Raw genomic sequence first — 20,620 nt, 5'->3', positions numbered from 1 at the left:
TTAGGAGGTACAGTTTGGGGTGAAAGAAATGCTAAAAGGAAAAGGATTGAACAGTCCCATCTCCCATAATTCCTTTGTTGAAACTGGTAGCCTTCCACGTCTGATAATCTTTTTCTTTTTTTCTTCATGTAGATACATGAAGTATCTTGTTGGCATCCTTCAGTCTCGGAAGACTATGGTATTGCGCTCTGAATGGTGGTTCTGGAACAGTGTCCTCCCCAGTGCACAAAGCCTGGGTAAAGTAGATATGGAGGATAGACTGTTACCCATGCACCAAATTCATTTATTTTATTTCACATTTTTATACCACCCTTCCTCCAAAAAGCTCAGGGCAGTGTACATAGCTGCTCCCCTTCTTTTGCCCTCACAACAACCCTGTGAGGTAGGTGAGGCTGAGAGAAAGTGACTGGCCCAAGGTCACCCAGGAAGCTTCATGGCTGAGGGAAGATCCCCCCTCTCCAAGTTGCTGAAATGGTCCAATGGAAAGGCAGAAGCCAATATGGTTGGTTCCAGCGGCAACACAGGAGTTGCCAGAATGTGACTGTGTTCAGCCCTCAGGGACTGCCTCAGGGACTCTGGCTCCAGATTTTGCCTCGAGGTTGACTCCTGAAGCCTTTTCCATAACTGGATGTAGCCACAAGGCAGTGGAGGTTTGGGATCAGAGTTTTCCTTCTCTCAGATGAGCTGCCTTCCCAGGCTAAGGAGTCCCATCTACCTGATGGCTGTTCATTCGCCTCTTAGGACAAGTACAGCCAAACTGAGGGCCTATTCTTATCCCCAGCCCCAGGGCTTCTACATGAAGTATCTACAACATCTAATTTAGCACTCAGTTCCTCTATGTACTTTGAATTGTTCTGTTCCTGAGTGAATATGTGTGTCTACTCATCTATTTGCAACAAACGAGGAAGGAATAAGAGGTTCCTAGAGCAGAACATCTCCTATCATTAGTTTCAAGGGAGACCAGCGCTGACTTGAGAGAGCAGATGAGGCAAACCCTTCCCTTCCCCTCCCCTAGCCTCCCCTTCCTAGGGGGCTACTTAAAATCAGCATGTACTGAGGGGAAAACAGAGAGCTCTGGCCAGAGAAGAACATCATGACATCTGCTCCCAAAAGGTCTAGTACTGGCCTGAGTTGGCCAATACTGATTTAAATTTTTGTTTTTCATTTAATATTTTTAAATTGTAACTCACTTTGAATGCCAGGGCAGGAAGCCAGTATATAAATGTAGTTCTTATGAACCTAGTAAATGTAAACAAAATTTGATGTACAACATGCAACTCAGATCTGACTACCCTAATGCAGTTGGAGGTAAAGCTTAATTTAAAAAAATTCTATTAATTTATTATGCAATTTAAAATTATTTCATTTCAATTCAATTATTTTAATTGCATACACCTTTTTTTCTATTTATCTTGCAGAAGCCAGTTGAGAATGGCTCATCTGGCAATGGCAATGAATTCACAAAATAAGCTGTCTTCTAGGCCATGTAGATGCTGGTTTCAAAGGGTGTCAGGGAATTAGCCCAGGACAATGGCTATTGCATCAGGATGACTCAGGGGCCAATCCTATCCAAACTTTTAGCACCACTGCAACTGCAATGCCTCCCCAAAGTAAGAGAACAAATGTTTCTGTGCTTGAAGGAGGCCTCTGTGACTGTCACCCCCACCGCAGGATACAGAACACACTCCATTAGCATAGCTGTATCAGTGCTGGAAAATAAGATAGGATTGGGGCCTCAATAGTCTTTTTAGGCTGCAATCCTAACCACACTCTCCTGAGAGTAAGCCCCATTGAACAAAATAGGACTTACTTCTGAGTAGACCTGGTTAGGCTTGTGCCCTTAATCTCAGAAACTCCTGGAGCTTTAGAAGAGTCTAAAAAAGAGCACAAAATGCAAGGGGGGGCGGGTTTCCTTGGTTTCTTCAGTACCCACCAATCAGTCTGGCAAACACTTAGGATGCTTAAATTGCAAATAAGTCAATGAGAGTTAAGCAGTCTAACTTGATGCAAAACTGCAGCCTTGATTTATATTTAGATTTGCCTTGCTTAGTTTTGAATCGCCTAAGGCTGCATTCCCAAACAGATGCTTTCCTGAGAGTAAGCCCCATTGAACACAGTGGGACTTACTTTTGAATAAGCATGCAAAAGATTGCTCTGTTAATTTATTTTTATGGTAAACTGCCTTGAGAGCTTTGTTGGCTACAAGGAGACTATAAATATAGCAAATGAATAAACAAAAATATATTGAACCAAAATTCTGGGGAAGTGCCTAAACCTCCCTCCTCCAATACAGCAGTTATAGTGCCTGTGGAGATGACAAACATTCTGAAGTTTGAGCACCGAATCAGGTGACCATTATATGAATTAATTCTACTTTATTTGAAATCATGATGGCATAGGAACAGAGATTGCTTTCAGCAATCAGTCCTCAAAACAACTGCATACCGTAGCTCAGTCTTTTAATCCTCATATTACAGATGGAGGAACTGAGGATCCCAGGTGTAGTTTCTTTAAGACTGGGTCTATGACTGAGGTGCAGGTTGAATAAACAGTCTTGAGCAAAACCAGTGATCACATGGCCTGGCCTTTTATTTCTTCCATCTCCTTACCTGAGGATAGAAGAAGCTGAAATGACAGAGATAATATTCATTCATTCATTCATTCATTCATTCATTTGGGAAGTGTATAGCCTGCTTATACTCTGGTTTCTCTTCAGATTGAATTTTTTTTTGCACTTGTCTAGTCTGCTTTTCAACAATTGTTCTCATAGCATATTACAATTAAAAGTAAAATAACATACCAGTACCAATACATTTACAATAATCACAATAAAACATTGCAACAAGGACAGATAGAGAGGCAGCACTAGAGTATCATAAAAGCGAAATGCTTGAAAAGAAAGCTCTTAACAGCTCATTTAATAGTTCATTTAAAATGGGTGGTCTTCTGGATCTGTCACTCCAAATTTGGTCACTAATTCCAGAGCTTGTGGACTACTACCACTTGACAGTGGCCACCAGCCTGATAGATGGGAGGACTGCCAAGGCTATTTTCATCCATACTCTCGCCTCATTCTATTTTCATATTTTCATCTCGTCTTCGGAGACCAGAAAGAAACATAAGGAAGTAGAAAGTGTTCCTCCAAGTTGTGGGCCTACACTCTGAAGCACTTTAAAGTAACACTTTGATTTTAGCCTGCAAATGAATGAGCACCAGTGTCGCTCATATAGAACTGGTGAGATGTGCTCCCTGCAGTCAACACTACTTGGTAACCAGGATCCTGCATTCCAGAACCAATGAAATTTCCAGCTACCTTCAGTGACAGCCTCATATAAAACGCATTACAAATCGAGAACTTACCAGGGTATGCGCTAAAGAGGGGAAAATCCTCTGAAAAAGGGTGTACCTGGCAAAATCACTCAAAATTTATAAAATGTGCCTCTGCCCATAGTCCTAACCTATTTGTCCAAGAGGAAGCCAGATCCAGAAGTGATTCACAGCTATAAACCTGATATTTTGTGTCCTCCTTCTACGGTGTTTTAGGGCCCAATCCTAACCAATTTTCCAGTGCTGGTGCAGCTGTGCCAGTGGGTCATGCACTGTATCTTGTGGTGGGGCAGCAGCCACAGAGGCCTCCTTAAAGTATGGGAACATTTGTTCCCTTACCTTGGGGCTGCATTGCGGCTACACCTGTGCTGGAATATTGGATAGGATCGGGCCCCTAATCACCTGATTGAAATGAGAGCTCCCTACCATGAGCAACTCTGTCCTGACTGAGGTTTCAAGACTGCTTAGGAGAAGCAATTGTGGACTTGGCCCTGGTGCCGCCTGGGAGCACAGGACCGTAAAATGCCACAGAATTCCACAAATATGAGAAGTGCCATTTTTCAGCATTTTAAAGGCCTCATAAGGTCTTCTGGGGGACCGGGGAGGCTGTGGGCAGCCTCCCAGGCCTTTAAAAGGCCTTATAAGCCTTCAAAAATGGGACAGAAAAAAGAAAAAAAATGGCGGCGGGGGAAGGATCACAGCACCACCCTCCACGGGGTGCCGCCAGGGACATTTGCCCCCCGATCCCCCCCAGGTACACCAGGTACAGTCTTCTGGAGAAGCTATGTATTGCTCTCTCATCCACAATAATTGTATCTCCCTTTATTATTCCAAAATGGAAGCAGGCATTTGAATGTATGGTAACTGCTTGAAAAAGCACAGCACTGATTTTCAGCACTGATTTCTTTCCTCTCCACCTCTGGCCACCCATCCGTTCATCTTCCACAGATCACAAGGTGGCCTTGCTTCTACCACTCCCCCACCCCCTCCTTCCAAGCAAGTTGCTTTAGTTGGTGCTGTTTACCACCAAAGCAGACACTCCCTCTGCACACTCGCAGGCCCCAGTGCACAGCACAGATGGCTGCAGAAATGTCACGCTCTGCACAGCCTTCCGCAGAAGGGCAGACTTTGCTGCGAAGTGATTATGCACCAATCACGGGGGCTCTCATAGGAAATTTTTGCAAGGAGAGCACCAGGGAAAGGTGAAATCGGTGAAGCTGAGGGTGGCAGTGATAAACCTCTCAGAACGCCTGGCAATTAATCTTGTGCTGTGAGTCAGAGGGACCCAGAGCCACAACCCAGTCACTGGCAATGAGACACACTGCCGGATCCAGCTCCAAGGAGTTAATCTCAGCTTTGGGAGCTTTCAAATGCCATCAGGCTTAGAAAGATATTAATTCTGAGGAGGAACAAATGAAGGAGGCACGTTTGAGGGGCACCCTCGGCAATGAGATGTGCACACACGCTGACAGCAGCTTGTTCGCCTGTTGGAAAGCTGCCTGGATATATCAACAAAAAATACAGGAGGAGGTTTGTTCAGTGTTTTCTTTGGGAACAGGAACATGAGCTTGCAGGTGGAAATGAAAGAACAACTCACAAAAAGTGACACTCTGGGGCAATATTAGCAGTGTGCAAAGAGAGGGCAGACTTGGGCTGTATTCACAACTTAGGGGTGACTGTTCTCATATACACTCCTTTCCACATCTTTAAACAAAAAAACCCCTTTATACTGCAACAGTTCCTTCAGCACAACTACTTTTGCTCACTTGTCTTTCTTACGCAGTCAGTTGTACAGGCACAAATGCAGTTTGCACATTTTAACAGCAGATGTCTCTCCTATTATGATTTATCCAAATGTTTAAAATAAATAATGCAAACATATTTATAGGGATGAGACCCCATTGCTGGATAGTTTTGTCCCTCGGAGACTCCCGAGTGGGATGATGTGAGTGAGTGTTTATTATGTGTTGGTTTTATTTTTCGAGAGCGCAAAGGTGAAAATTCAGCCAGATACTGAAGCAAAAGAGCCAGTCCAAATAATGGATCATTTCATGTTTTAAATGGTTGTGCAGAGAAGGAGGCCAAAGGAGGCACTGACTTCACATAGCCTGACCATTTCATAAGCTTGCAGTTTCATGCAGCCATAGCAGGTGATGGGGACTTGGGTAGTTCCTTAACATTGTTTTCAGATTGCATTTTGCCATTTAGACTAGATAGATCCCTTCCTCCCTCCTTCCCTGGTCTAGGCCTAATTGTTCAAAGTATGACAGTCATTCTAAGTTAACTTAAGTGTAACCAAAAGCTCTGGAAGGGAGGCATTGTAGTTTTGAATACAGCTAGCATAACTCATACTTGGTCTAGTCTAGTCAGAAGTATATCTCGTCAGAAGTAACCCCATTCTGTTCAATGAGGCTTACTCCCAGAAAGGTGTGTATAGGATTGCAGCCTAGTTCTACAAGGCTGTGATGATGGACAATCATTTTTTTTCTAGAGCACTGGAAGCAACTCCTACCTTAGCACTGGTCCCATTCCAACACTTGTAGCTTGATAATTGCACAAATGACATGGAGGGACTGGTTCACATCCCCCAATGGACCTACTAATAAATGATCCTCCCTAAACTTCTGCTGTGCACCTGCAGACACCTATGGTACAGTGGTTGAAAGTTTGCTGTCCTAGACCCATACAAGTTAATTGATTAGTGAAATTGACTAGACAGGCTAACAAGTGGCTTCTGGTTTAATCAATTTCACACCTAAGGGAAATCTTGTGCTCTCCCCCCCACTTTGAAATGGCTACATGAACACATATCTGGATATATTGGATTGTGTTTTGTTTTTTGTTTAAAAGGACAAGGTAACTTAAATTTTGAAGACTTTTTTTCGTAAGTGTCAAAGATTTGGAGGGAAGGAGTTGTGCCACATGCCATAGAAGCTGCTTACACTAGTGACTCTCAGAGGTTTCACGTATCTATCACAGGCCATAGTATAGGTCATACTTTGGGTGACTAACCTGGGTTTTTCCAGGGTGCAGTTTGAAGAACTATGAAAACTTTCAAGCCCAGACATTATGGCAGGAGTCAAGGAACACATGTATTATAGGCAACAGCAGTCTATAAGCTGCCTTCAAGTCTCTGAAATGCAGACAGCCTGATAGTTACTTCCATGCTGGCCACCAACTCTCCCTTCAGCCTCTTATTTTAGAGCCACACAAAAACAAAGAGGCATCCTGCCTCATCAGCTGCAATGTGTGTGAAGAAGTGGTCCAATTACTGTTTAGTATCCAGCATTGCTGTTTCCATGGCTTCACCGTATAGTATTTCCATCTCTGGGGGCCATCAGTGCAGGAGCCAGTATCTTATCAATGATGATCTTGACTGCAACATTCTCCTAATCTGTGCCTTCTGCAGCCTCAACAGCAGCAAAGGGTAATATTTTTCCCCACAGGAAAGGCAGTTCCTGCTTTAATTTGTGCCACAGTCTTCATCAACATTTTCTTAAGTGTAGAGAAAGGGGCTGGTGGTGTGAGGAGAAAGGAGGACGGCACAACCCTCAGGTCCTTTTTCACAGATTTCTCTCTACCTTTCTTTTGCACTATATTAGTCTACATCGTTCTGTCTGCTGGGTGGTCATATTTTGTTAACTTGATTGCATTCTAATGGTCAGAAATCTATTCGGTTGATACACTGTTAACACAAAACAAATGTCTGAAAATGTTTTAATGAATGTCCTGGAGTCTCTCTCCAATAAGATTGCCAACCCTTCTGGATTGGCCTGCAGTCTCTAGGAATCAGCATCAATTTCCAGGAGACTACTGAAACCAATTCTGGAGATTTTAACAGGGCCTTCTTGGCTTAATTATATTCTCAGTGCAATCCTAACCACACTGTGAGCTGACACCGATCCCCTGCACTGGCTCTGAGTGTCATAAATGTGCCATAAGGTACCTTTGCACTTACTTGGGAGCCAGCTGGGCTGCCATAAATGCCCACGCTGGCCCGGCAACTCTGGATCTTGATCCTGTGCCAGGCAATATGGTTAAGATCGTGTTGGGCAGCATGGGAGAATTGGGACAGTAGCAGGAGGGTATGCTGGAGATGGGGAGGGGGTGTTTTTGGGAGGGGGAGGGCAGAACAAGCAGAGAAGTGGGCCTAGGAGGGAGGAAGGATCAGCAGAAACCTCCTCTACTGTATCCTAAACCCTGCCTCTGGCCTGGGCAGTCCTACATTGGCTTTTAGCACCTTGTCCATGTGCCTTGAGATGAAAAAGGCGGAAAAATCACTAGTTAAGAGTATGGTTTAGAACATGTTAGCTCAAATATAAGTTTTGGAAAAGCATTCAGTTACATAAAGCATTGTTCAAATTGTTCAGTATTGGCACCAAGCATTTATGCCCTGTATAATGGGGACAATGCGTAGTCCACAAAACCTCTACATGTAACACTGAGAGGTTTTGAAGATTGCGCTCAGGGGGAACCTCTCAATGAAATCCATCAACACATTCTCCTCTCAGGCTTCAAACTTGAAAGGGAGAAGATTATGAGTCACTCCACATAGTCTCCTCCTGTTCCTTGCACCCAACAATCCTGAGCCTAAGGTAAGAGGGTACATATGGCGGAGTGCTCATGGGTTGCCCACTGGAGAGGGAGAATTAAAAGGATGCTATCAGGCATGCTGGTGTAGGAGGAATAATTTGGGGTTCCCACGTAGCCTACCATCAGGTGCTTTTGCCTTGTCCAAGGTGCAGGGTGAAGCTTTAGCAGTTAATGGAGGAGAGAGAGAGAATACCTCTACGAAGGTAATAGTCGGCAATGGGGGTAGAACTGACAAAAATAAAGAGAATGCCAGTTCCTGAGTTGACCTCTCTATGAATATCCTTGGCCTGGATGGCTCAGTCCTTTTCTCTCCTGCACACAGCCATCCCTTCCTTGAGTCTGAAGGATGAAAGGGCTGCCCCAGTGGACAGGGCAGGCTCCAAAGCTTGGGAGTCTCCACGCAAGCCCTGCTGCTGACTCTCCAAGCTGCAGCTCTGACTTCTGGACCTGCAAAGTGAACACAGATGAGGATTGAACAGTAAATCAAGGGGAAAAGTCCCACCCTTTCCTACCTCCCTGGTCCCAGGAGTTGGCACCATCCTTATCTCAGTCAAAGAGGCTGGTTGGACCAATTGGGTCCAAGAGAGCTGAATCTCTACAGTAGGGTAGTGAATTGTGCAGATTCTCTATTTTCCTCCCAGGACCTGTCCCATCCCAATTTTCCCCATCCTGCCAACTATGCCAATTTGTCCCATCCAAATATTCCAACTCCCTTCTAATACCCACTTTTTGGCTAATTAACACCCTCCTTTTGCAAGAACAGCTGTGGTGTGCAAAGAAATGCAGCACTCCTTATTAGTTGAGCAATTAACAAAATTTATTGCTACAAACACATACACTCCCTGCAAGTTCTCTTGTCCAGAGGCTTTCCCTCCCCAAAACTCCACTTAACTCAGTGGGTGAAGGTCTGAAGCCTCCAGTCCAATCCAGCTTCCAAAGCACAGTCCAGTCTTCAGCAGAGTGTCTCCTCCAGCAGAGTCCTAGCAGTCCCCTTCTCCCATAGGTCTGGGTCAGGTAGCCTCAGGGGTCCCTCTAGTCAGGTAGCATCTCCCTCTGGGTCAGGGTAGCTCTGTTTAGTAGCTTTGCTCCTTCTGAAGCTGCCTTTTATCCTGCAGCCCCTTGTTAAGTCCAAATGCAGCTCAGCTCCTTAGCTCATTCAAAGTCCCATCAAGGTCAAATGAAGCTCAGGTGTCCATTCAGGTCTCCATTGGCCTTGATTGATTACAGCTGTGGAGCCAGCCCTGCCCTTCCCAGAGCTGTCAAACAGCTGTCAAAAACATGGAATTGCTGTCAACACCACATCATCCACCTGATGATCTTCTGATCTTCCATTACAGGACCCTGCACAAGTTTGGTAAGTGCTGTGGGGATCCCAACAAAATTAGGAGGGATGTAGCATTTGGTAACAGGGCTAATCAACAGGTTACTCATCAGACACCCCACCCCTATAAATATGGTGTGGCAAGCCTATGGCCTGAGTCCCAACCTTTCCCAGGAGACCTGAAACCTTTTTGTCCCAGTCACCTTGGCAACCAGGCCGGAGTGGTCCTCTTGTCCAGTACCCTTATCATGTTTCTGCCTGAGGCTGGTTTCCTTGGCAACAGGTCCATGAACACAGCATGTTTTGATCCCCTCCTGTTGAGGGTCCACAGGTCTCCTTGGCTTGCTGGGCTGGGATGTGCTCTCTATGCCCCTCTTGGCCATGGGTTTGGGGACTCCCAGACTAACAGTTATGGCCTGATGTTAAAATCAGGAGAGCTTCTGCATTAATCTTTTCAAAGATGTTGCAGCCCTCCTGACTGATGAGATACATGCACAGCAGTTTCTCATACAAATTCAGAAACAACACCAATTAATAATGAACCAGAATTTATAAAGTCTTTAAAGGTTTTGTTTTTAAATCTCAATCTTGCAAAGGGGCTAAATGGTTTGAGGGGGCAAATTATGATTGGATTATTCAGCAAAACTTCTGGCTGCTGTCAGATTCAGCTGGGAAGAAAACATTAGTCTCAACAAGTTGTATCCCAAGAAGTAAATGTCATGTTCTCTCACTTTAATATGTATTTGACAGCATATGTTTGTGAATAAAGATTACTGGTATTCAACTTTAGTGTATCAGACAAACTGATTATTCCATTGTTTGGACTGCAAATGAACAAGGGCAAGAACTTCTCTGTGATCTTCTTTGCAGAGTTACAGGACCAAACTAAACACTTGATATTCCTACAAGCATACCTTCTTTCGGAATACTCTTGGCAACTGCATGCAAATAGTCGTATCATTCACTTGTAGCTCATTATGTCTGAGTTCACATGTCTATTTCACTCTGTGTTCACACATGTAATTCCCTGGTATACTTCTTTCCTAGGTGGACATGGTTCACAATATTTAAAACAGTTCTGACAGCAGGTTAAGTGCCAGTGATAGTCAAAGATGTGGAATTAAGCTAGAAAAATGGGCCTTGTGATGATGGCAGGGCATGGGTAAGTGCTTTAGGTTGCAATCCTAACCCCTTAAGTCAGTAGTTTCCAGCACTGGCATAGCGGTGCCAATGGGGCATGTGCTGCATCCTCAAAGTTGGGTATCACTCACAGAGGCCTCCTCAAAGTAAGGGAATGTTTGTTCCCTTACCTCGGAGCTGCATTGCCCTTATGTCAGTGCTGGAAAGCACTGACATAAGGGGTTAGGATTATGTCCTTTATGATATATTACAGATGGAAGGGAGAACAGTATTTGCTCCAGGTTGGTGCAGGCCCTTGGACAAAGCCCTGCACTGGGCCTCAGTGGTACCCACTGCCTGCCCCCTGGTGGTACATTGGATGTTATCACTGTCGCCAGTTCTGTGGGATCAGCCCAGTCAGGTGGGCCCACTGACATGTGCAGCCAGGATTCAATCTGGCTGACTTCCGATGCTGCCCCCAGAGAACGGAATGCCGATTTCCATGGTCGTTATGGGTCTTTTGTAATGTCTATTTTTGTCTTCCGTGTCTGACAGTGACCAGGGGAAGACCTTGACTTGAGATGCCATTTTTGGTGGCACTCTGGGGGCAGCATAAGCAGTCAGCCAGATTGAGTCCTGGCTGAGGTCTGCACTTGTCAGTGTGCCACCTGACTGGACTGCTCTCTGTGTCTTTTTGCAATGTCTGTTTTTGCCTTCAGTATCTGACAGTGAATAGACTGCAGTAAGGTATTGTCAGTTGCTTAGATTTTGTCAGGATAATTCATGTCATCCCTTTAGGACAGCCCTGCCCTGCACCTGACAAACAAAATATATAGCTCTTGAATTCTTTGATCCTATGTAAAGTTTACTTGAAAGTGTCTTTAGAAATGCAGCATCAAAACAGAAAACACTTTTATCCATGAAGTGTTGAGGCCTCCCCACACTTTGTGTACCCCAGGATCAACTGCAACATACAGTCAGTTCTCTTTATATGCAAATTCGCTATCTGCAAATTTGCTTATCTGCCAGGGGCAGAATTGCTACCTTTTACATAAGAACATAAGAACAGTCCCACTGGATCAGGCCATAGGCCCATCTAGTCCAGCTTCCTGTATCTCACAGCGGCCCACCAAATGCCCCAGGGAGCACACCAGATAACAAGAGATCTCATCCTGGTGCCCTCCCTTGCATCTGGCATTCTAACATAACCCATTTCTAAAATCAGGAGGTTGCGCATACACATCATGGCTTGTACCCCGTAATGGAATTTTCCTCCAGAAACTTGTCCAATCCCCTTTTAAAGGCGTCTAGGCTAGACGCCAGCACCACATCCTGTGGCAAGGAGTTCCACAGACCGACCACACGCTGAGTAAAGAAATATTTTCTTTTGTCTGTCCTAACCCGCCCAACACTCAATTTTAGTGGATGTCCCCTAGTTCTGGTATTATGTGAGAGTGTAAAGAGCATCTCCCTATCCACTCTGTCCATCCCCTGCATAATTTTGTAAGTCTCAATCATGTCCCCCCTCAGGCATCTCTTTTCTAGGCTGAAGAGGCCCAAACGCCGTAGCCTTTCCTCATAAGGAAGGTGCCCCAGCCCCGTAATCATCTTAGTCGCTCTCTTTTGCACCTTTTCCATTTCCACTATGTCTTTTTTGAGATGCGGCGACCAGAACAGGACACAATACTCCAGGTGTGGCCTTACCATAGATTTGTACAATGGCATTATAATACTAGCCGTTTTGTTCTCAATACCCTTCCTAATGATCCCAAGCATAGAATTGGCCTTCTTCACTGCCGCCGCACATTGGGTCGACACTTTCATCGACCTGTCCACCACCACTCCAAGATCTCTCTCCTGATCTGTCACAGACAGCGCAGAACCCATCAGCCTATATCTAAAGTTTTGATTTTTTGCCCCAATGTGCATGACTTTACACTTACTGATACTGAAGCGCATCTGCTATTTTGCTGCCCATTCTGCCAGTCTGGAGAGATCCTTCTGGAGCTCCTCACAATCATTTCTGGTCTTCACCACTCGGAAAAATTTGGTGTCGTCTGCAAACTTAGCCACTTCACTGCTCAACCCTGTCTCCAGGTCATTTATGAAGAGGTTGAAAAGCACCGGTCCCAGGACAGATCCTTGGGGCACACCGCTTTTCACCTCTCTCCATTGTGAAAATTGCCCATTGATACCCACTCTCTGCTTCCTGGCCTCCAACCAGTTCTCAATCCATGAGAGGACCTGTCCTCTAATTCCCTGACTGTGGATTTTTTTCAGTAGCCTTTGGTGAGGGACCGTGTCAAACGCCTTCTGAAAGTCCAGATATATAATGTCCACTTTTCTCATTATCTGTGTCTCTGTTCTCATTATCTGCTATACAGAGACCTTCAGGAGGATGCAAGGACCTTCAAATTGGCACCTGTGACCAGTGCGGATCCCTTTAAAATGGTGGAAGAACATAAGAACATAAGAACATAAGAACATAAGAACAGCCCCACTGGATAAGGCCATAGGCCCATCTAGTCCAGCTTCCTGTATCTCACAGCGGCCCACCAAATGCCCCAGGGAGCACACCAGATAACAAGAGACCTCGTCCTGGTGCTCTCCCCTACATCTGGCATTCTGACTTAACCCATTCCTAAAATCAGGAGGTTGCGCATACACATCATGGCTTGTACCCCATAATGGATTTTTCCTCCAGAAACTCGTCCAATCCCCTTTTAAAGGCGTCTAGGCTAGACGCCAGCACCACATCCTGTGGCAAGGAGTTCCACAGACTGACCACGCGCTGAGTAAAGAAATATTTTCTTTTGTCTGTCCTAACCCGCCCAACACTCAATTTTAGTGGATGTCCCCTGGTTCTGGTATTATGTGAGAGTGTAAAGAGCATCTCCCTATCCACTCTGTCCATCCCCTGCATAATTTTGTATGTCTCAATCATGTCCCCCCTCAAGCGTCTCTTTTCTAGGCTGAAGAGGCCCAAACGCCGTAGCCTTTCCTCATAAGGAAGGTGCCCCAGCCCCGTAATCAGCTTAGTCGCTCTCTTTTGCACCTTCTCCATTTCCACTATGTCTTTTTTGAGATGCGGCGACCAGAACTGGACACAATACTCCAGGTGTGGCCTTACCATAGATTTGTACAACGGCATTATAATATTAGCCGTTTTGTTCTCAATACCCTTCCTAATGATCCCAAGCATAGAATTGGCCTTCTTCACTGCCGCCGCACATTGGGTCGACACTTTCATCGACCTGTCCACCACCACCCCAAGATCTCTCTCCTGATCTGTCACAGACAGCTCAGAACCCATCAGCCTATATCTAAAGTTTTGATTTTTTGCCCCAATGTGCATGACTTTACACTTACTGACATTGAAGCGCATCTGCCATTTTGCTGCCCATTCTGCCAGTCTGGAGAGATCCTTCTGGAGCTCCTCACAATCACTTCTGGTCTTTACCACTCGGAAAAGTTTGGTGTCATCTGCAAACTTAGCCACTTCACTGCTCAACCCTGTCTCCAGGTCATTTATGAAGAGGTTGAAAAGCACCGGTCCCAGGACAGATCCTTGGGGCACACCGCTTTTCACCTCTCTCCATTGTGAAAATTGCCCATTGACACCCACTCTCTGCTTCCTGGCCTCCAACCAGTTCTCAATCCACGAGAGGACCTGTCCTCTAATTCCCTGACTGTGGAGTTTTTTCAGTAGCCTTTGGTGAGGGACCGTGTCAAATGCCTTCTGAAAGTCCAGATATATAATGTCCACGGGTTCTCCCGCATCCACATGCCTGTTGACCTTTTCAAAGAATTCTATAAGGTTCGTGAGGCAAGACTTACCCTTACAGAAGCCATGCTGACTCTCCCTCAGCAAGGCCTGTTCGTCTATGTGTTTTGAGATCCTATCTTTGATGAGGCATTCCACCATCTTACCCGGTATGGATGTTAGGCTGACCGGCCTATAGTTTCCCGGGTCCCCCCTCTTTCCCTTTTTAAAAAGGAAGCTTCTGTTGGTCATTTTAAAGGGGTCTGCGCTGGTTGCGGGAACCATTCTGAAACTTCCTGCAGCCTCTGGAAGATCTTTGCAGTGTTCAGAGATATTTCAGCACTTCCTGCTGCACTCTGCAGGCTTCCTGAAGGTCTCTGCAGGATTTTTCTGTTGTCAGGGAAGGTACCCCTTCCCCCCCCCCAAGGTACCTCTTCAATAGTTCATTATCTGTGAATTTGCTAAAGTTTCCAGGAGGAACCTAACTCTAGCACAGTGGTTCCCAACCTTTAGGAGACTGCGGACTACTGAGACAAAAATTGGAATCATCATGGACCACATGTGGCTGTGGGTGGTCTGGCCTCTGCCCTCTCTTGTAGTCTGTTTCTCAAACATTCCCCTACAGAATATCAGGGAGGACAGAGAATGAACTGCCCACAGCCACAGCTGACAAGTGGTTGTGGCTGTGGGCAGTTTCCATCCTCTTTGGTGGTCGTTCGTGGAGATTGCTTGCTCAGCAAGACATTGAAGGTGATTCTTTTTCCTGAGACCTCGCAGATCACTTCTTGGGATCTTGTGGACCACCTGAGTCTCCCGGACCACAGGTTGGGAACCAGTGCTCTAGCAGATAGTGAGAACTGACTGTACTTTGTTCTGAAATAGCCAGACGCTTTAAATGCCAAGAATCATTTGTTCAAGAGAAGAGCGTTAATCCTCTGATATAAAAGTGAAACAACCTCCTTCAAAATGCTCTGAACTGCTTGAATCAAAAGATGGAAACTTTACTACAGTAAGCCTCTTTCTCTCCTTCTAATGCTTTTTCTTCATGATCACCCATATTTCTGCATTTTTGAGAGTTTCCTCTGAATTTTGGCATTTGCCATGAATTATATTTGCAAGCCAGATGCTCTGATTATATCACACACGCCACCTAGTTTTTCAGCCTGCAGTCCCATCTGGATTAAAATGAAAAGCTTGTAGGTCTCTTCATGGGTATGTCAACTTGGAGTGCAACAGTACACTCTCCTTGCAAATTCTAAAATTGGGATCTATCCAGGTTCCAGGCCTCTCTCCGTTATCCACTGTGAAGACAATGGGAGTCTGGAGATTCCTAAATCAGAACTCTCCAGTCGCTCTCTGCAGACTCATACAATATGCACTTTATCACCCAAGATTCAGCATAAGAGTTGGTTTTGTTGTGTTTTCTTTTGATTTGCCCTCCTTGGTCCTGTGCTGCTCTTTACGCAAGAAGAATGGGAGACGAGAGGAAAGAAGATGCAAGTGGCAAACCAAATTGATTTTGCCTCTTAAAAAGGCATACGGGCACACCTAATGTGTACATTTACTCATGGATAGAAATGGCAGTCAGCTTGAAGCGTGAGCGAAGTAGCTCTTGCAGGAGAGCTTGCATCTCTTTAGTGACTGATGATGTGCAGATGGCTCCCACTGTTCATGTGATGTTCTGATGTTTGAGATGAAAAATAGTAGTGCAGACCCAACCTTAGAAAGCTTGAAGATGAGGTTCCCTTGACCTGCTTCTTTAGATTTAGATTTCAACAAAGCTGAAGTCCCGTCCCGTCCCCCCCCCCACATTCTGGCAGTACCAAGAGAGTGTGTTTCTCTGCAGCTGTAATCTTGCATGGGCTTTTCACTGTCCAGCCTAACTGCTCTCTCAGAAACAAAACATGGCAGGGGGCATGTGTGTGGGAGCAACAAATGGACAAATCCACTGGGTGGAAGCTGGAAGTCGACAGCATAATCACCATCTTGAGGGACAGAAGAAAAACTTTCAGGGCATCCTGAACGTGTAAACCAGGGGTTCCCAAACCCCGGCCCTGGGGCCACTTGTGGCCCTTGAGGCCTCTCAATATGGCCCTCAGGGAGCCCCCAGTCTCCAAAAGACCTCTGGCCCTCTGGAGATTTGTTGGAGCCCACACTGGCCCAATGCAACTGCTCTCAGCGTGAGGGCGACTGTTTGACCTCTCGCATGAGCTGTGGGATGAGGGCTCCCTCCACTGCTTGTTGTTTCACATCTGTGATGCAGCAGTAGTAGCAAAGGAAAGGCCAGCCTTGCTTTGCGAAAGGCCTTTTATAGGCCTTAAGCTATTGCAAGACCTTCATTCATTCATATAAGTTCATCTTTAATATATTCATTTATGTAAACTTATGTAAATTTATTCAAATTTTAAAGGTAAATTAGTTCTGCCCCCCCCCCCCGGCCCTCAGAGAAATGATGTGGCCCTCCTGCCAAAAACTTTGGACACCCCTGGTGTAAACCAAGCAAATTAAAGGAAACTTCCCACCTGCATTTGCAGAAAGCGAATCCAGTCATAGGAAAAAGACTATTCCATGAATAGACAATTCAACCTGAATCCCAGTGGCCCAGCCTTGCCAGTTTTGACTGAGAGGGCCTTGTGTAACACTTTCCAGCACTGGTAAACCTAGCCTTTTGGCAATCGTAGTGGCACAATTCCTATGAAGAAAATGTTGGATTGGGTCTCAGGAAATAAGGATTTTCTTTTTCTCTCAGTTGTTGATCTGCTATATCTCTCTAGAAAATCCTTTTTTTTCTCCTCTCTGCTCTGCTTCCTAGTGTTCTTTTTCAGTCCGAACAGCCTTGAGGCCAGAGAGCAAGCCAAGAGCGTTTCCTGCCTTCATCATCAAACAGGAACCCATCCCTGTGACTGCTCAAACCTCCATTGTCCCTCACAAAACCAGACTGTACTCCAGCTATCGTCACTACTATCATGTAATAGACGTTATTTCCCTGTTAATCGCATGTTCAATGTACAGAACCCTGAAGCAACACGATATCTTCCCCCAAGTGTGACAGAGAAGATGACGTCAAAGGACAAGAGAAAGAAGCAATGAGTAAAGGCCCAGTACAGAACTCTTCTATCCACTGATGATTTTAAAGGTTTCATGACCCTCTAGTTTTGTCATATATAGGGATATAAACTGTTGAATAGGAGTCCAGAGTTTATCTCAGACGGAGCCATCATAGATGCAAGACTAGCTGTGTTCAACTTCAAAGATTCTTGCTTTCACAATGTTGTAAAAATCTTTAAAAAAAAAAAAAAGACTTAGCGGGGTCTCTTTGCCCAAGTGAGCAAAGTTCGTAGCCCGTAAAAGCTGTTTAGAGTAACCAGAGACAGCTGGGGATTTTACCTAACTGCTTGTCTTGGAGAGCCCTGAATATTAGGGTATCTTTCCAATTTCCCTTGGTTATTGCACTTTAATTTTAAAAAAATTGTGCATGGAGGGGGAGCTCAAGGAACAAAAGCAGATTGGTCAGAGCCGGGCAGTCCAATCCTGAGCTGCCCGGCACACAGGGCTGCAGTGGCGCCAAAGATAGCCGCCACTGCATCCTGTGCACTCCAGGCAGCTGCTACCTCCTCAGAAGAAGGAGACTTCAGTCCCAGGTAAACCAAGTAGCCCCGCAATGGGGCTACTCAATTCTACGACGACCCAAAGGTCAGTGTAGAATTCAGAGCCTCCATGTCAGGTGGCCAGCTTGACATAGAGACTCTGGATCCAGTGGAGTCCCACCTCCCTCCCACCGCACCCCCTCCCTCCCTCCCACTCCACTCACCTCCTCCCTGCCCTCTCCCTGCCTTCCCTCCCCCCGCCCCGGAACACCTCCTCCCCTCCTCCCCCCATGCCCCCATCTACCTCTCCGCTGCTCTGAGATGTACGACAGTGCACGCCAGCGGTAAGCTGGCATGCAAAGATTGGGCCCTAAGCATGCCTATGAAATTCATCACTGGTAAGGGGTACTGCAAGATTTTCCACATGGTATCATCTTGCCTGGGAGGGATGAGTCTGTGGTTTGGTGTCTGGTCATGCTGGAGATCAAGGAACTTTTCTATGCAATAACTGCATTAACTGATGCAGGAGGTCTGGTCTAGAGGGTAGAGCCTCCGTCTGCCTGAAGATAACATCCACAAGGTCGCCAGTTCGAGGCCACCAGCACCGTGCGACCTTGGAGCAGCTGACAAGCTGAAGCCGAACAATTCCATCTGCTCTGAGCGTGGGAGGATGGAGGCCAGAATGTGAAGCCAGATCGGAATAAAACACCTTGAATGTAGTTGTTCTTGAAAGAAAGAACCTTATTTGAAATTGTAAAAATCCCTATTTAATAAGGGATTTAATAAAGCCTGCCTATGTAAACCGCCTTGAATAAAGTCTTGAATAAAGACCAAGAAAGGCGGTATATAAATACCTGTTGTTGTTGTTGTTGTTGTTGTTGTTGTTGTTATGTTCTTTCAATGAAGATGAGGAACTTATATGCTCAGGAGGATGCATGGTCTAGTCTAGAGGGTAGAGCCTCTTTTAGCCCAAAGATAACATCAGAAGGTCACCAGTTCGAGAACACCGGCAGCTCTCTGAACGGCTGAGAATGGTGAGACCTTGTAGCAGCTGACACTCCCCAGTTGAGTGATTGCACCTGCTCTTGGTGTGAGCAAGAAGCGTCTTGGCTGCCCTCCATAGGAGAGATGGAGCTGCTTGTCAGCCTGCATGGGAGAACTGGAGGCCAGAAGTGAGACCAAACCAGGAAGATCCATTCTGAAATGTTGTTGGTTCTTCATAGAGAGAATCTCTATGATTGTAAAAATCCCCTTGAGGGATTTAGAAACGCCTGCCTATGTAAACCGCCTTGAATGAAGTCAGAGGAGTAATCCAATGACCAGAAAGGCGGTATATAAATACCTAGTTGTTGTTGTTGTTATTAAGTGGTAACTATGTAGGCAATGTATATTTAGTACTGATTTTTTTTTAATGCCATCCAATTTTAAATCTGGTGAGACCAGGTCACGTGCTATGTGATTTTTGAACTTGCCTGCTGCCCTTCAACAATTTCTCTTGGTATGTAATTTTGCACAGGTGATCTTTGTGCAAAACACCCCCTTTGCCAATCAATGGGTTATAAGGAAATCTCCTCGCCCTTGTGCTGTCTCTGTGATCCATCTTTCTCTCTTCTAGTCCCCAATCCTACTCTTTTCCCACCTTCCTACTTCAGATTCCACTGTACTTCACCAAGAGCCAGATGGTCACTTGCTCTTCTCCCTCTGTTTTACCAACCATTCTCACAATCTCCTGTACATTTATTCCCTCCTGTCCACCTCCCCTCCACCATCCTGTCTTTCTCTTTCCTGATGCATGCACTCTTTATAACAAGGCTTCGCTGTTACATGTACAATAAATTTAAGATGTTGTTTTAATTGTATGCCACCGTTGGTGTTTAGCGGATAGTAGAAATGCTAAAAACAATTAGAAAAAACTTTGACCTTTAAAAAAACACAACAAGAAAAGAAACAAGAAAAGAAATAATATGTATTTTTATTTTATAATTTCTAGGCTGGCTGTACTATTGAATCTCCACTATACCACCACACCTTGTATTTGGCTATGGTATTGATTTTGGCTCTGGATGAAATGTTCAAATGTTGCTTTTGGTTTCCGGGCACAATTTAGGCTGCAATCCTAACCGCACTTTCCTGAGAGTAAGTCCCATTGAATAAATTAGGACTTACTTCTGAGTAGACCTGGTTAGGATTGTGCCCTTAGTGATTTGGCCTCTGTGGCAACGTGAGATGCAAGTTAACAGTCCTCCCTCCTGGGGTGCAGAGGAAAGTGGACTAATTGTTCAGAGAGGTGTTCCTTGACAGCTCCTACGACCCTTTCCCAGAATAGCCAGGAACAGCTGGTTTGTATTGCCAGTTGAAACAAATGCATAATCAGTGTTTAAACTCTGATCTGCCAAGAAAGCGCATGCATGATTGGTTTGAGTTAGTTTATGTCTCTGTTGCTATGTTCTACCTCTGAGACTTGGATAACTGAAGGGTGCATGGTGAAGAATCAAGGCGTTTGTGCATCCCATGTAATCAGAATGTTAATGAGAAGCAGGCAAATGGTTCTTTCCTAGAAGCCACTGGGCTTATCAGGAATTTGTAGCACTCACATTTTTCCAGTGCTTATCATAAGGAAAAAGTTTGGGGCAGTGAAGGAGCCCTGAGGATGCTGAAGCATCTGCTTTCACCCTCCTGAGAGGATAACAAAGCCAAGAAGATGTGGGGAGGGGACATTTGTCCCCCTGCATGACAATTGCAAAGTGGGAAGGAAGAGTTTCATCTGGAGAAATGCTTGACTGGGAAGATAATAGGGAGTATTTTAAACCAGAGAGGGAGTGATTTTCAGGAATTCTCTCTCATCCCTTTTCAGACCCTGACCCTGGCTGCAGTGGGATACACACACACACATGCGATAAATCCACCCTT

At 45.4% G+C, this 20,620-nt stretch overlaps 1 protein-coding gene across 1 annotated transcript in view; it reads left to right on the top strand.

Moving 5' to 3' along the window:
• The window catches only part of LOC136648372 (zinc finger protein 892-like), a 128,974-nt gene extending 117,878 nt beyond the window's left edge, over positions 1-11,096 (top strand). The window contains 1 exon segment of the mRNA XM_066624481.1: positions 11,080-11,096. Within this exon segment, the coding sequence (XP_066480578.1) occupies positions 11,080-11,096 (17 nt within the window).
• The last annotated feature ends 9,524 nt before the right edge of the window (positions 11,097-20,620 follow it).

The sequence above is a fragment of the Tiliqua scincoides genome, chromosome 4 (assembly GCF_035046505.1).
Source record: "Tiliqua scincoides isolate rTilSci1 chromosome 4, rTilSci1.hap2, whole genome shotgun sequence".
Classification (NCBI taxonomy): Eukaryota; Metazoa; Chordata; class Lepidosauria; order Squamata; family Scincidae; genus Tiliqua; species Tiliqua scincoides.
Note: the sequence above shows the minus strand (reverse complement) of the source record. Positions and strands in the feature narration are given on the sequence as shown.